General features: G+C 32.1%; 2 protein-coding genes across 3 annotated transcripts; both read right to left on the bottom strand.

Moving 5' to 3' along the window:
* Positions 1-1,170: 1,170 nt before the first annotated feature.
* On the bottom strand, positions 1,171-3,270 carry LOC110620674 (beta-1,4-xylosyltransferase IRX9). The gene is made up of 3 exons (XM_021764487.2): positions 2,375-3,270; positions 1,759-1,987; positions 1,171-1,595 (listed from the first exon to the last, which is right to left on the bottom strand). Exons 1-3 carry the CDS (start codon positions 3,046-3,048, stop codon positions 1,428-1,430), a joined length of 1,071 nt encoding a protein of 356 aa, XP_021620179.1. The 5' UTR covers positions 3,049-3,270; the 3' UTR covers positions 1,171-1,427.
* A 2,118-nt stretch (positions 3,271-5,388) lies between these two features.
* LOC110621257 (importin subunit alpha-9) lies at positions 5,389-12,121 on the bottom strand. Of its 2 annotated transcripts, XR_002488948.2 has the most exons (12): positions 11,927-12,121; positions 11,467-11,686; positions 10,879-11,032; positions 10,422-10,524; positions 9,851-10,035; positions 8,843-8,922; positions 7,964-8,114; positions 7,241-7,322; positions 7,098-7,156; positions 6,724-7,029; positions 5,525-5,834; positions 5,389-5,427 (listed from the first exon to the last, which is right to left on the bottom strand). XR_002488948.2 is itself a non-coding variant. In XM_021765459.2 (11 exons), the coding sequence occupies exons 1-11, from the start codon at positions 11,976-11,978 to the stop codon at positions 5,670-5,672; spliced, it is 1,557 nt and encodes a 518-aa protein (XP_021621151.1). In that variant the 5' UTR covers positions 11,979-12,121; the 3' UTR covers positions 5,433-5,669. The 2 variants fall into 2 exon arrangements, 1 of the variants encoding a protein (XP_021621151.1); XM_021765459.2 differs by lacking the exon at positions 5,389-5,427 and having other exon boundaries at positions 5,433-5,834.
* Positions 12,122-12,295: the final 174 nt, after the last annotated feature.

The following is a 12,295-nucleotide window of genomic DNA, read 5'->3' on the forward strand; positions in this document are numbered from 1 at the left end:
ACCAAGTCATTCAATGAGCTACGTGGGTTGGCTTTAGATTTCATTTTGTATCTTTCTTTTTGGCCTTTTATCTATAGATGGTAATGTTTATAATAAAAAAAAAAATTGCAACATTCCTCCTCTATATATAATTATAATTTAAAATAGATTATGAGATATTAATAAATGACATATTTAATTTTATATAATTATGTCATGGTAATTTTAGAATTATCTATTTATGCTAAAGACTATATTTAATATATTTTATTTTTATTTTTAAATTATTTTTTTATATTTAATAATATTATAATTTATATATAACTTTTTAATTTTTTTTTATCATTACTATTAGTATAAGACTTTTTAATTTCTTATCATTATTATTATTAATATATGACTTTTTAATTATCTATCATTACTATTAGTCATGACTTTCTAATTTTCCTTTCAGTTTTTAATATAATATATTAATTATAATAAAATAAAAACTTTAATATATATTTTATTTTTATTTTTAATAATAAATAAATTATAACTAACATTATTAATTAATAATTAATTAATACTACATATTTTCCATCTCTTATATAAATAATGATAAATATATAGAACATTACATATGTCATGTGGTATAAATTTATAAATTTTTATATATTTTAAATTTTATTATTATATAAAATAATAATTAATATATATTAAATAAAATTATTATTATTATTAATGAGTTTTTTATTCTGACTTTTGATATAATAAATATAATTCATTATATTGATTGTTATTAATCTTTCAATTTTTATTATTTTTTAATATAATATACTATTATATTGTAATAAAAATTTTATTATTATAATTTTATTTTAGTAATAAATAAAATGTTAAAAATATATTTATAAAAATTGAATAACCATTATATCAAAAAATGTTTATATAATAAAATAAATCACCGTAAAACATATATTAATATATATAATTTATTGATTTGATAATTTTTTAAAATTATATCTAATATAATTTAACTAATAAATATTATATATTTTTGTGCATCTATATATAATCGATTAAAATAATTATGATAAAGTATAAAATAATTAAAAAATTAATAAAATTAATTGCATAAAATATTATCAAATTAAAATTTTATTGTATTCAAATAATTTTTAATAAATAAAGCAAATTTATATAAAAAATATATTATTTTATAAAATAATTTTATATAATAATAACATAAAATATTTTAACACTGGCACAAGCTGCGTACGACTATTTGGTGTTTTTTATTTCCATTTGCTGTACCCTCCAATTAATATGGCTTTTGATAGCATATTAAAATTGAGAAAGTAAAATTCAAGAATTAATTTTCTTTTAAATCCTTAATTGTTTGACAAGCTTTCTCTCTCTATATTCATACTATAACAAAATAAAAAAAAAATTGTAAAATTTTATAATCATCTCTGGTTGCTATCAACTGCTGTGTTGGAAAGACTATCAGATGATGAATTCTCAATCGGAAATTTAAGCTGCCAAAGCATGATTTTAGAGCATTCCTCTGGGGGGATTCCCTTTAGCTTTGTCTCATCTTCAAGAGCTACTTGCTTCACAAATTTTATTGAATTCTGCCAAAAAAAAAAGATAATATTTATGATTATAATATGGTTGGAGGTTGGCCAAAATGATTAATTTCATGACATATTTTTCATGTCTACCAGTTGGTATGATTGGACCCCACCTGCCTGCATGCCTCATTTTTGAAAGAAGAAGAGAAAAAAGATAGCTGACCTGTGAAGTTTGAGGAACAGAAGAAGGGCGACCCCATCTCTCAGGATCCCAAAGGATAGAACTATTGAAACCAAAACTTGAAATATGAATAGGAGGTGTTGAATCTGTTTGATTGTTGATTTTCTTGAGATGCCATCCGATCACTTGGGACGAATCACATACTGGTCCTTCGATTATCACCTTATTCTTGTTTGCTGTTAGCAATGCCATTGGCCATGTCCCAAATACCCTGCAATACACCAAGTCTCTCAGAATTGAATATAATTTATTCATCCAATCCCTAACTGCCCATTCTTTATATAATTGAATATAAAATTAAAAACTTGCATTTGGTACACCAAGACTTATCACAACTTCCAGTTGCCACTCAGATTTATTGTTTATGACTCTTCACCCAACTCAATGGTTAAATTAATTCTTACCTACTCATTTGAATTGAAAATCAAGGGAATCAGAATTAATCTCGGTTTCATTCATTTTTGAAAAGAATTATATATATAATGATTTTTATTTAGAATTGAATTAAACGGATTTATTTCTTTTTTAACTCATATTTTATTTTATTTTATTTTTTTAAATAGAAAAGCCGAGAGATAAAAGGTAAAAAAGGACTTACTCAATTTCTCTGAGCTCATCAAAGAAGGCAAGATCATAAGTATTGGAAAGGCCAGCAAAATGAACGATTCCACTCAGCCTGTGCTGCTCAATATGCCTAAGAGCAACATTTCTCTGATGATCCAATTCAGCCTGTGGATCTGTAAAGTTCTCTTTGGACACAAAGTGCCTATACATAATTCCTGTTTTTCTAAGAATCTCTGACACTTCATCTGATTCTGTCTGCCCCTCCACAACAATCCACAGCAATGGCGGAGGAACCAATCTTATAGTATTAGCTAATCTCCTCAAAAACACACCTTCATACGCATCTTTACTACTCATTGGAGTGATGATAATTATTAATCTTCTTGGATTCAACTTGGCTTCTCTTTCTTCTACTTCTTCCAAGAACTTTGCACGTTCAGATTCTGCAGGAATTTGCATGGGAGTTTCAGCTGCCAAACTGTCATTTTTGGGGTCCTGTGCTGGTGGTGTCACTGCTGAGTGAAGCACTTCGATGGGTTGTGGCGAGAAATATGACTTGTTTGAAGAAATAATTTGACTAGAAAAGATTGAAGCTTTACCAGTAGGAGCAAAGCCTGTGAAGAACCCCATAACAAAACACAAAGCAAAATGGACAACAGCTTTCTTCCATAACTGAACCTTCTTCTTTGATCTTTCTAAGGACCCCATTTCATCAAACCTCTCAACGGTGACCGGAATCTAAGCACCTGGGTTTGGATTCCGATCAGTGAGGTTACTGAAAATTAAGGGTCGATCTTTTAGAGAGATTCAGGAGAGAAGAAGACAGTAACATATGTGTTGCATTGTTTATTTAATGAAGGAAGGTGGAAGCTAACAGTTGTATGATGGATACTAGCAAACTCAAAAGGCAGAATGTTTTCATTTGAAGTTTTTTTAATAAGAGGGAGAGGCTTTGCTTCATTTGGTTTTCTCTTCAAGTGAAAGAAACATTGACATGTTCACAGATGACTGCACCAAACAGTTGTTGGGATGGAACCCATCAACTAATATATATTTAGGCTAACAAATTATAATCTTAGTTATATATTTTTGAGTAATCATGTTGGTTTTTAACTATAATATATATTAAGAAAGATACCATTTTAAATATATATATATATATATATATATATATATATAAATTAGTTAATAAGTTTAAATTAAATTTAATGTATTTAATTATGCAGACACAGATTTAGACTGTGGTAAGTGTATCTGAATAAATTTGATTCTATCGATTTTCGGTTAAAAAAACATATTTAATTATAAAACCTTTTAAATAATTGTTAAAATAATTTTTTATAACATTTAAAGCTATATATATATATATATATATATATATAAAAGAAACTACCATCCTAAACTTCCATTGCTCTTTAAAAGAAACACTTATTTTTCATTTTTTAGTCGTAATATTAAAGAAAGATGTGTGGAAAGTTCCATTAGTACTAATAGAATTCCTAAATTCAAAAAATAACTTTTACTTTTAAATTGTATTTTTATTCAATTTTTAAAAATATCATAAATATTTTTCTAAAAAATATTTCTCTGATAAAACATTTTATTACACCAACTTGGTAGTTATTATTCAAGCTCTACTATTTTTAATTTTTTTTCTAGAAAAAGAAAAATTTTACATATTATGCTCTGTAGAAGTTTTTCTATTTAATGTCACATTACATTTTCAAGTTTTTTTTTTTTTTTGTATAATTTGTTTCAATTTATCTCATTTGTTAAATTTTCAAATATATTAATTATGCATACTGTTTATTACCTGTTTGTAGAAATTTTTCACTCACTTAAACTAATCCATTCATTTATGACCTAAAGAATTTTGCTTCATATAGAAATGGTTGTGAAGCTTAAAGGTAACTAAAGCATTTTAATTAATTAAGAAGCATCATATGGATCCCATATTCAAAGCTATTACTTTAAGCAATCTTAATCTCATGAGAGCTTCATGGTGCATCTCCAACCCATTTAACTTCAGTGGTAAGTCCAGAAGGACCAAAGGTAACAACCATACCAGGTTTCAGGACCCCAGTCTCAACACGTCCAACAGGTTTCAATCTTGCAGACATCTTAAAGTGGGAGACTCAAGAGCTTGTCTGAGAGCCTCTTGGGCTCATTGATCAAGTTAAGAGCCTCAAGCAGTGTAGGGCCCTTTGAACCTGTCAACGTTCGTTGACTTCTCAATCATGTTATCACCCTCAAAACCAGAGATGGGACAAATGGGATCTTCTCAAAGGTAGAAAGGAACAATTTCATTGTATCTAGCTTTAGAGTACTTTGGGGGTTGTGGCATCCATCTATAACCAAAATGAACGAAAAGTACAATCAGACTATTATAGAACAACTGATGTAAATATCAACCAAAAGCCAAAACTACAATTGATGCAAACACCAATCTAATGCCAAAAATTATACATTTTTATTAATTCATGGAAAAAATTTTTATGTAATTTTCTTTTGTGTAATATGTTTTCCTTTGAAAATATTTTCAAAAAATTAACTTATTTTTCCATGCTTGATTGCAAATTTAAAAAACAAATAATATTAATAAATGGTGTTAATAATATTCTCAAAATCCAATTAATGACTATTTTTTGAAGAAATATTTTTTTTTTTAAAAAAAAGAAAAGACTTAATTTTTCTTAACCACTAAAATATTTTAAATGTTTCAAACATTAACAAATGTAGAAATAATTTTTCTGAAGATATTTTTATGAAACAAATATAACCATAGACTTGGAATTAATTTCAAGCTACCAAGCCCAAAGACAATCCTAGTACTATTGACAAATTATTTTGTTCAATATATCGTCAGCGAGTACTCGAGGAAAGCGGCTGCCAACAACACTCAGTTCCCTGCACAAGGAACCACCCGATTTGCTAGCCAGTCTTTGGTAGTTTCCCTGTCGACATCATAAGTTAATTTGTATTTATTGCACACAATGAGGAGGATCTCCTACTCCTTTCAAGTGGTATTTGTTTTAGACGCTAGCCATATATGTTCCATATGTTTTAAAATTCGATGAGGTGCCAAAACTGCATTCAGAAAGAACAAATCAGTCCATAATTGCCTATGCAATTGCAAACATGCTACAAACTCAGGAGCAGTTCTTGTCTTGTCACACCAACCCACCCAGTCATTAAGTTCTATTTGGCATTCGCCATGAGCAACAGGGTTCTCTCTGGATTCATAATTCATATTGCACAAAAGAAATTAGACCAACTATGTCATTCCCGGTGCGAGAAGATTGTACTTTGGTAACAATCACTCCATCAGCCTATTCGTCAACCCCATAGTCCTCGCCAAAGTATCTATCAACCAAACCGTTTGCCATGTTTCTCAGATCTTCATTTTCATGAAACTGAAATCTTTCCATGGCTTCAATCCCATCCTCTCGTTCAACAAGTTTTAGGCCCTCACGGTTTGGCATCCCCCTCAAAACCTGCAAGTAAGATAGATAATTGAAGTGCCTCCATTTCATTCTTCAATAAACGATTTGTTGAGAAACCAGATGCTCACCAACAAAATACAAAAATGTCATTCTAAACAAAGAATCTTTAACCCAATTTGACTCGCGCAAACATTCTATCACTCACTCTAAATAAAAAGGGAAACCCAAATTGTCAACGCCCAATATAAAAAAGTGGCTTGAGGTGCTAAAACTTTTCAAATGAAAAAGAAAACAACATCCAATACTTAAACATTGAATCATCTCTATTCTAACATGTTCTAAATAGTTCAATTGCTAAATACTTGATGATACATAAAAGTAAGTATTTAAAGAATCCAATGATATTTTAACGCAGCACCGTAATCCAGCAAATTTGTGTCTAACAGAACTAAACGGCGACAAAGGATCCATATAACTGACTCAAACTAGCTTAGGATTAAGACTTAGTTGTTGTTGTGTAGTGTATTCAGCAAATTTCCTAACTCCATAGAAAAACCACTTCTAATCTATAAGTTATGGACATGATTAAAATCTAAATTTTTTTAAATAAATAAATTGCACATTTTCTTATAAACTAAAATCACATTTTGTTAATCAAATTCACATTAAATTTTATTCCAAACAAGTTCAAAATATTGCTCATGCGTAATACATATGAACACTCAAAACTGAAAGGGGAAACTGCATATTTACATTGCATGTTCTAAATGTGTCCTAGTTTCCAGTTTGTTCAATAAGGAACACACACTGGTCACCAACAATGGCCACTAAAGCAAAGAAACCATCAAAGTAGACCAATGAACATTGAAAAAACCACATTTTGAATATCATTAACACAAACGCTGTAGGTTAGAAGTTGCACATAACATCATTTACTTACCAGCTCTATAAATTGAAGACCTAGTTTTGCAGCTTCTATATCAACGGATCTAACCAAGTCAATAAAACCAGGAAGGCATCCTCTACCAACAAGGGAAACTAAGTGCTCCAAAATTAGGTCTGGCTTCCCATTGCCCTCTGCTGGAGCAACACAGAGATTACCCAAAACATAAGCTACTTCCTTCCTTATGTCAAATGGTGCCGTTGAAAGAAGCCGCAATAGTAAAGGCACTGCCTCGCTAGAATAGACGAACTGTTTGTGCTCAACTGAACCGGCAGCTATATTAGATAACACCCAGGCAGCTTCCTACATCATTGTAAAGCTCCTAGTAAGATATCATGTCAAAATAATGGAAAAAAAAAATACCAGCTCACCTTCTTCAATACTCGATGTTCACTCTTCAAACATTTTACTAGGACCTCAATGATATTATCTGAAATTTTTGTGGAAGTCAATATTTTGAAACAGTATATGATAAGGATTAGAGCTTCTTGAGTAACGAAAGTATTTCACTAACCTGTGATTTCACGTCCAGGAAGAAGAACAGCAGAGATTGAGTGAGAATCACCAGCTATAAGGTTACCTAAACTTCTCAGCACCTAAAATTGGAAATGCTTGTTAAGTGGTCCAAACATCAGGGGAAAATGACTTTATACACATCAATAACCCATTTAACTACATATAAAACTTAATTTTGTACCAAATTAATATATAATGAACCTAGAGGAGCCATAAATGAGCATCTAATATTCCCTCTTTGATTTTAGTGATGAGGAACAAATAAGAAAATGTGAATTGTAGATAGCTCAAATATGGAAAGACACCAATTTCTTTTAAAATATGCATTATGGTCAAATTCCACATGACAAAAGATAAACCTATAAAAACCTAATGTCAGATTTGCTCAAGTTTTTGAAAGCTTGCTTTCAGTATGAACCCCAATGGAAAATTGAAACTTGAATAGCCTTAAAAAAGCATTCAAGCTGCGGTACTCATCAGATCAGATTTTCAAGACAAAAACATTTAGCAGAAACAAGCATAAACTTTAGAACCTCATCAGCAATAACCATACACTTTCCATTCACTAAATTTACAGCAAAATACCATTGCAAAGTTCTTATATGAGAATTTTGGTCATGTAAATACTGCATTGAACAAGCAGAATGAACCATCTTAACTTTTGTGAGCATGGAAAAACTAGTGCACTAATAAATGCTTTCAAACTCATATTGCAGGTTACCGGAATAAGCAATTGCAAGCTGTTTGATGTTGCCAATCTTTGTATAAGCAATTGAAGAACATCACTTTTCACCAGCATATTGGTAGCAACATTTGAGAGGGCTGAAAGATACACGACTACCCATGCTACTTCAGTCGCCAATTCCTCATCCCTGAATTTGAAAAGCATACTTAACTAGTCAAACTTGAGGATAAGAATAAAGAATTTTGGTTCCAGTGATTTTATTTCCAGCAGAAAATTAAGAAAAGACAGGATGCCTCCTCCTACACAGTTTTTACCATTATAGTTCCAACAAGTAAATGGAGGAGAGTTCTCCAGGAATTTTTCTCATCAAATGGTTATTTAAAACATTCAGAGCCTCAAATAAAATATCACCACTGATCAATGCAACTGCTACTAAACAGCTGCAACAGCATAACCTAAAGTCATTCCACAATTAAGTCTAAGATGTGAACTTTCTAGATAATAAACAAAATCTAGTGGCAAGCAACTTTAACTATGAGACTTTTCAACTGACCTGTGATCACCAATTAAATTTAAAATAGAAATTTGGAGGGGGAGAGAGAGAAATGAGAACAGAAGTGCTGTAAACTCGCCTAATTTTATATTGTGTCATTTAAATTGGTCGCATCAGAAATTGCCAAATCTGATTTAAATGACATTCTGCTTATGCAGAACAGGGTTGATATAACAGCAAAACCATATAATCATGCTCAGTAAACCTGGCCAGCCACCTCAATCTCCTCAAGGATTCAAAATGAAAGGGCCCAAACAGACAATTTGGAAGAGGCAGTTGGAGATGCTTTAAGAATCAATCACTATTGTCCCTAACTTAACCTAACCTACTATAATCACTATAAGCAATAATAGTTCACTTACGCTTTTCTCAAGTGCCGACATATTGCATCCAGTACCCCATCAACTCTAATGAGTTCTGTTGCAGCTTTAGAACCTGGCCCCTATATTCAAGCAAACTGGAGATATGTTGTAAACGGAATTTGGAAAGGACACAGATTCACATATAAATACAATCATGATAATCAGTCAATAACAATAATTTGAACAAAAAAGATGCAGCAGTAGCTTTTAGGAAGATCCACTGCAGGTCATGTGCGAACTTAAAACCAAATGAGCATGTATAAGGAGCAGATTAGACTAACCTAATGTGTTAGCTTCCAGCGCATCAACAGCCAATAAATATAAAATGGACATGAAAAAATTAAAGATGATAAGTCTAGACTAGTTACAGGAAACTAGGTCATACTTGAGATAGAATACTTGAGAGTAGAAATTTATAGTGAGAAATAGATAAACCATCAAGTATCATAATAGGGCATCTATAAAGAATTCACTGCAAAGTCTTGAGGCCTGGGGGTCAACGTCACACCATAGATCCCCTGAGTATAGCATCTAAAAAAGCAAAGCAGTAAGCTCTTGCAAATTCTGCTTCAGAACCTCTTTCAAAATATAGCCCATCTAGGGAGGTTCTTAGAGACATGAACTGGGGAGGCTCCACCAAGTTATTGGCTAAGCAGCTAGCCTTCCAGGGGTGACGTTCCCTCAAGAAACAAATGTTCAAATCCTAAAGAAAGAAACTTCTTCTAAGACTACAAAATTGACCCATTTATGATAAAAGCCTTCTATATTATTGTATTTGCAAAAAACTAAGTACTCAGTTTGCTTGAGCTGTCATCAGGAGGTTGAATTGAAGTAAGCTTTGGCTTCCAAAGCCTTCTTGACTACTTATAATCACCATCCTGAAAAAATTTTATGTGACAATTGATATCTAGCACATTTAGCTTTTCTGTGGCAAGATAGATACAGGCCAATAGTCTTCTACACACAGAGACAAATGATAAGACGTTCATAAGGAAAACATTTAAAAACCTTGATTAGGTTTGATAATGCCCAAGCAGCTGTTCTAACAGTTGAACCCTTGTTTGGTAGCATCATTCTAGCAAGAGGCGGTAAGGCTCCTTGGGATAGCAAAACATTCCTCAAATCTTCTCCTTCTCCAGCAACATTTCCCAATGCCCATGCACACTGCTCAGCAACAGGCAAGGAACTCTTTTCTGCAGAGTGCAAATATAAATGCAAAAACCAAAAGTAGCATGATGATCCAGCATCTCAAGCAATTTTTGCATCATAAAGAAAGGAACAAAAATTAAACATGTAACAGATTATGTTTAAAAATATTGCCAATAATTTGAAAACAGCTAAAAATAATCATGTTCATAAATAAAAAAAAATCAAGAAAATAACACTCCTTTCAACTGTCAATATTAAAAGGAATTCATTTATTACTAAGAAGTGTCTCATATTGCTTTCAAGTATGGACACTTGTAGTTACGACTATGATATTTGCAACTATGATACAGTATTGAGAAGACAAGGAGAAAGAAGACAGGGCAGACATTGTTTCTTGATACAGAAAAGTAATGCATTAGCCGTCACTAACCTCCAAGGTGTGCAATAAGCAATGGTAAAGCAGGCAGTAAAGCCTTTGTTTCCTCTGGTTTTCCTGCTGCAATGTTTGTAAGGCACCAAGCTGCCTCGAGTAACTGGAACATTAAACAAATAAAATAAATTATAAAAAAAAGAAGATAAGGTTTCCTATTCCCACGTATCACTTGAAGCAGCAGCCATAAAATAAGTTTTTTTTAAGGTAATTATTATACTTTGTTTATAAGCATGAAACATCATATCAGCATAGGCTGGGAAATGGGAATAGAAAAAGCCAAGTAACAGATAATCCAAACTTAAACAATATCTACTTCCGTGCATACCTTTCTCTAACCACCTCTAATTAAAGAAAATACTATTTTGTTCATAAATAAGTCTAGTCAAATATCTATATGCACTGGAAACTAATTCATGTAGACACTGAACCACAAAATACAACAAAATTTTGAAACCTGTTCATCAGGAGAGCCAAATGCAAGGCACTGCACAAGTAGCGGAACTGCTCCAGCTTTAAGAGCAGCTTCAATGGGAGGGAATTCAGATCTTGACAGCAACCGCCTTAGTTCACGAAGTGCACCAACTTTCTTCTGCATTGCACCTTTTCCTCTAAGGATTCAAGGTTAAACATAGTGCAAGAAATTTCAAAAGAAAGATCACGAATCGCAATAGAACCAACCATCAAACAACATAAACTGCAAAAAAGAAATCAGTCCAAAATCTAGAAGAAGAGAAAGAAGTTTTTGCTCTTTCTACAGAAAATGCTTTTGTCTTCCCTTCCAGACCAATCAACAAATAGAGAGATTGACTCAGATCTTTTTTTTTCCCCTTCTTTATATGGTCCACTAAACCAGCTAATACCAGACAATACCAAAAGCTAAGCACGCTATTTCAAATGACCTTCCACAATTTTTTTTTCTAATAAAGGCAAATGCTTTACTGATTCTACATCATATTTAAAAAAGCTTTGAGAAATGGCACGCTGAGCTAAAAAAGCAAAGGTTTCGCCTATTGTGCGTAATTATGTTTAAACAATTACATACTGGAAAGCAACAGCAGACTTCAACTCTTCCACCGCCGATACAGTTTGGACCTCCAGGATCGATTGCTCTTCGTCAATCATCATATCACTGTCAAGTGGAGTATCACCATCACCACTGGTCCCCACTCTGCAAAGACGCTTTGCCCGAACTAATGATTCTCTCCTTTCCTTACCCACAGCCACAGCATTCTGCCGTCTCTTCTGCGCCGCAACACTCCCAACTACCCAAATCAAACAAAGCAAGCATTTCACTCAAAAAGGAGTCTAAGAATCCAATCAAACTCAAGTGCATAATGCATTTTGAATGCAAAAAAATCTTCTGTTTGATTATTGGGAAATTATGAAAGGAAATAATTCAATCTGCAACTGCTTAATAGTTGATATAGAAAACCTAACTAACAATAAGCAGCAGCAGCAGCAGCCCCCAAAAAGGGCTAGAAGAATGATAGGAAGAAGTAAACCTGAAGACTTGATAGGGTCTCTTCTATGAGAAGCTAATCCATCTTCAGCCATTACAGAGAAAGCTTAGAGAAAGCAGAGAAGTGTTTGTGCAGCTGTGAGGTTTTGAACGTGCCTAAGAATTTCCCCTGAAAGTAAAAACCCCAAATGACAACGATTCTATGCATTCACGCGCCCAAGCGCCAAAAATCGCCGCTTTTGATCAATTGCTAATTTATACTTGGGAAAGTGCAACAGGGTCCTTCCTCATTTTTTGTTTTTACAATTAACTGCCAATTAGAATTTAGTAAAAAAATATTACTTTTTACACTATGTTTAGGAAATTTTTTGAAAGAAAAAAAAATTAAAAAAAAAATATATTCCTTCTTTTA

The sequence above is a fragment of the Manihot esculenta genome, chromosome 8 (assembly GCF_001659605.2).
Source record: "Manihot esculenta cultivar AM560-2 chromosome 8, M.esculenta_v8, whole genome shotgun sequence".
Taxonomy (NCBI): Eukaryota; Viridiplantae; Streptophyta; class Magnoliopsida; order Malpighiales; family Euphorbiaceae; genus Manihot; species Manihot esculenta.

What these genes read in the sequence shown, in the direction of transcription:
- LOC110620674 (XM_021764487.2), bottom strand. Translation starts at nt 3,048, where the DNA reads ATGGGGTCCTTAGAAAGATCAAAGAAGAAGGTTCAGTTATGGAAGAAA. An exon ending in GATGAGCTCAGAGAAATTGA is followed by an intron (nt 1,988 to 2,374) that starts GTAAGTCCTTTT and finishes GGTGTATTGCAG; the next exon opens with GGTATTTGGGACATGGCCAA. An exon ending in CTGTTCCTCAAACTTCACAG is followed by an intron (nt 1,596 to 1,758) that starts GTCAGCTATCTT and finishes TTTTTTTGGCAG; the next exon opens with AATTCAATAAAATTTGTGAA.
- LOC110621257 (XM_021765459.2), bottom strand. Translation starts at nt 11,978, where the DNA reads ATGGCTGAAGATGGATTAGCTTCTCATAGAAGAGACCCTATCAAGTCT. An exon ending in AGACCCTATCAAGTCTTCAG is followed by an intron (nt 11,687 to 11,926) that starts GTTTACTTCTTC and finishes TGATTTGGGTAG; the next exon opens with TTGGGAGTGTTGCGGCGCAG. An exon ending in TTGGCTCTCCTGATGAACAG is followed by an intron (nt 10,525 to 10,878) that starts GTTTCAAAATTT and finishes TTAATGTTCCAG; the next exon opens with TTACTCGAGGCAGCTTGGTG.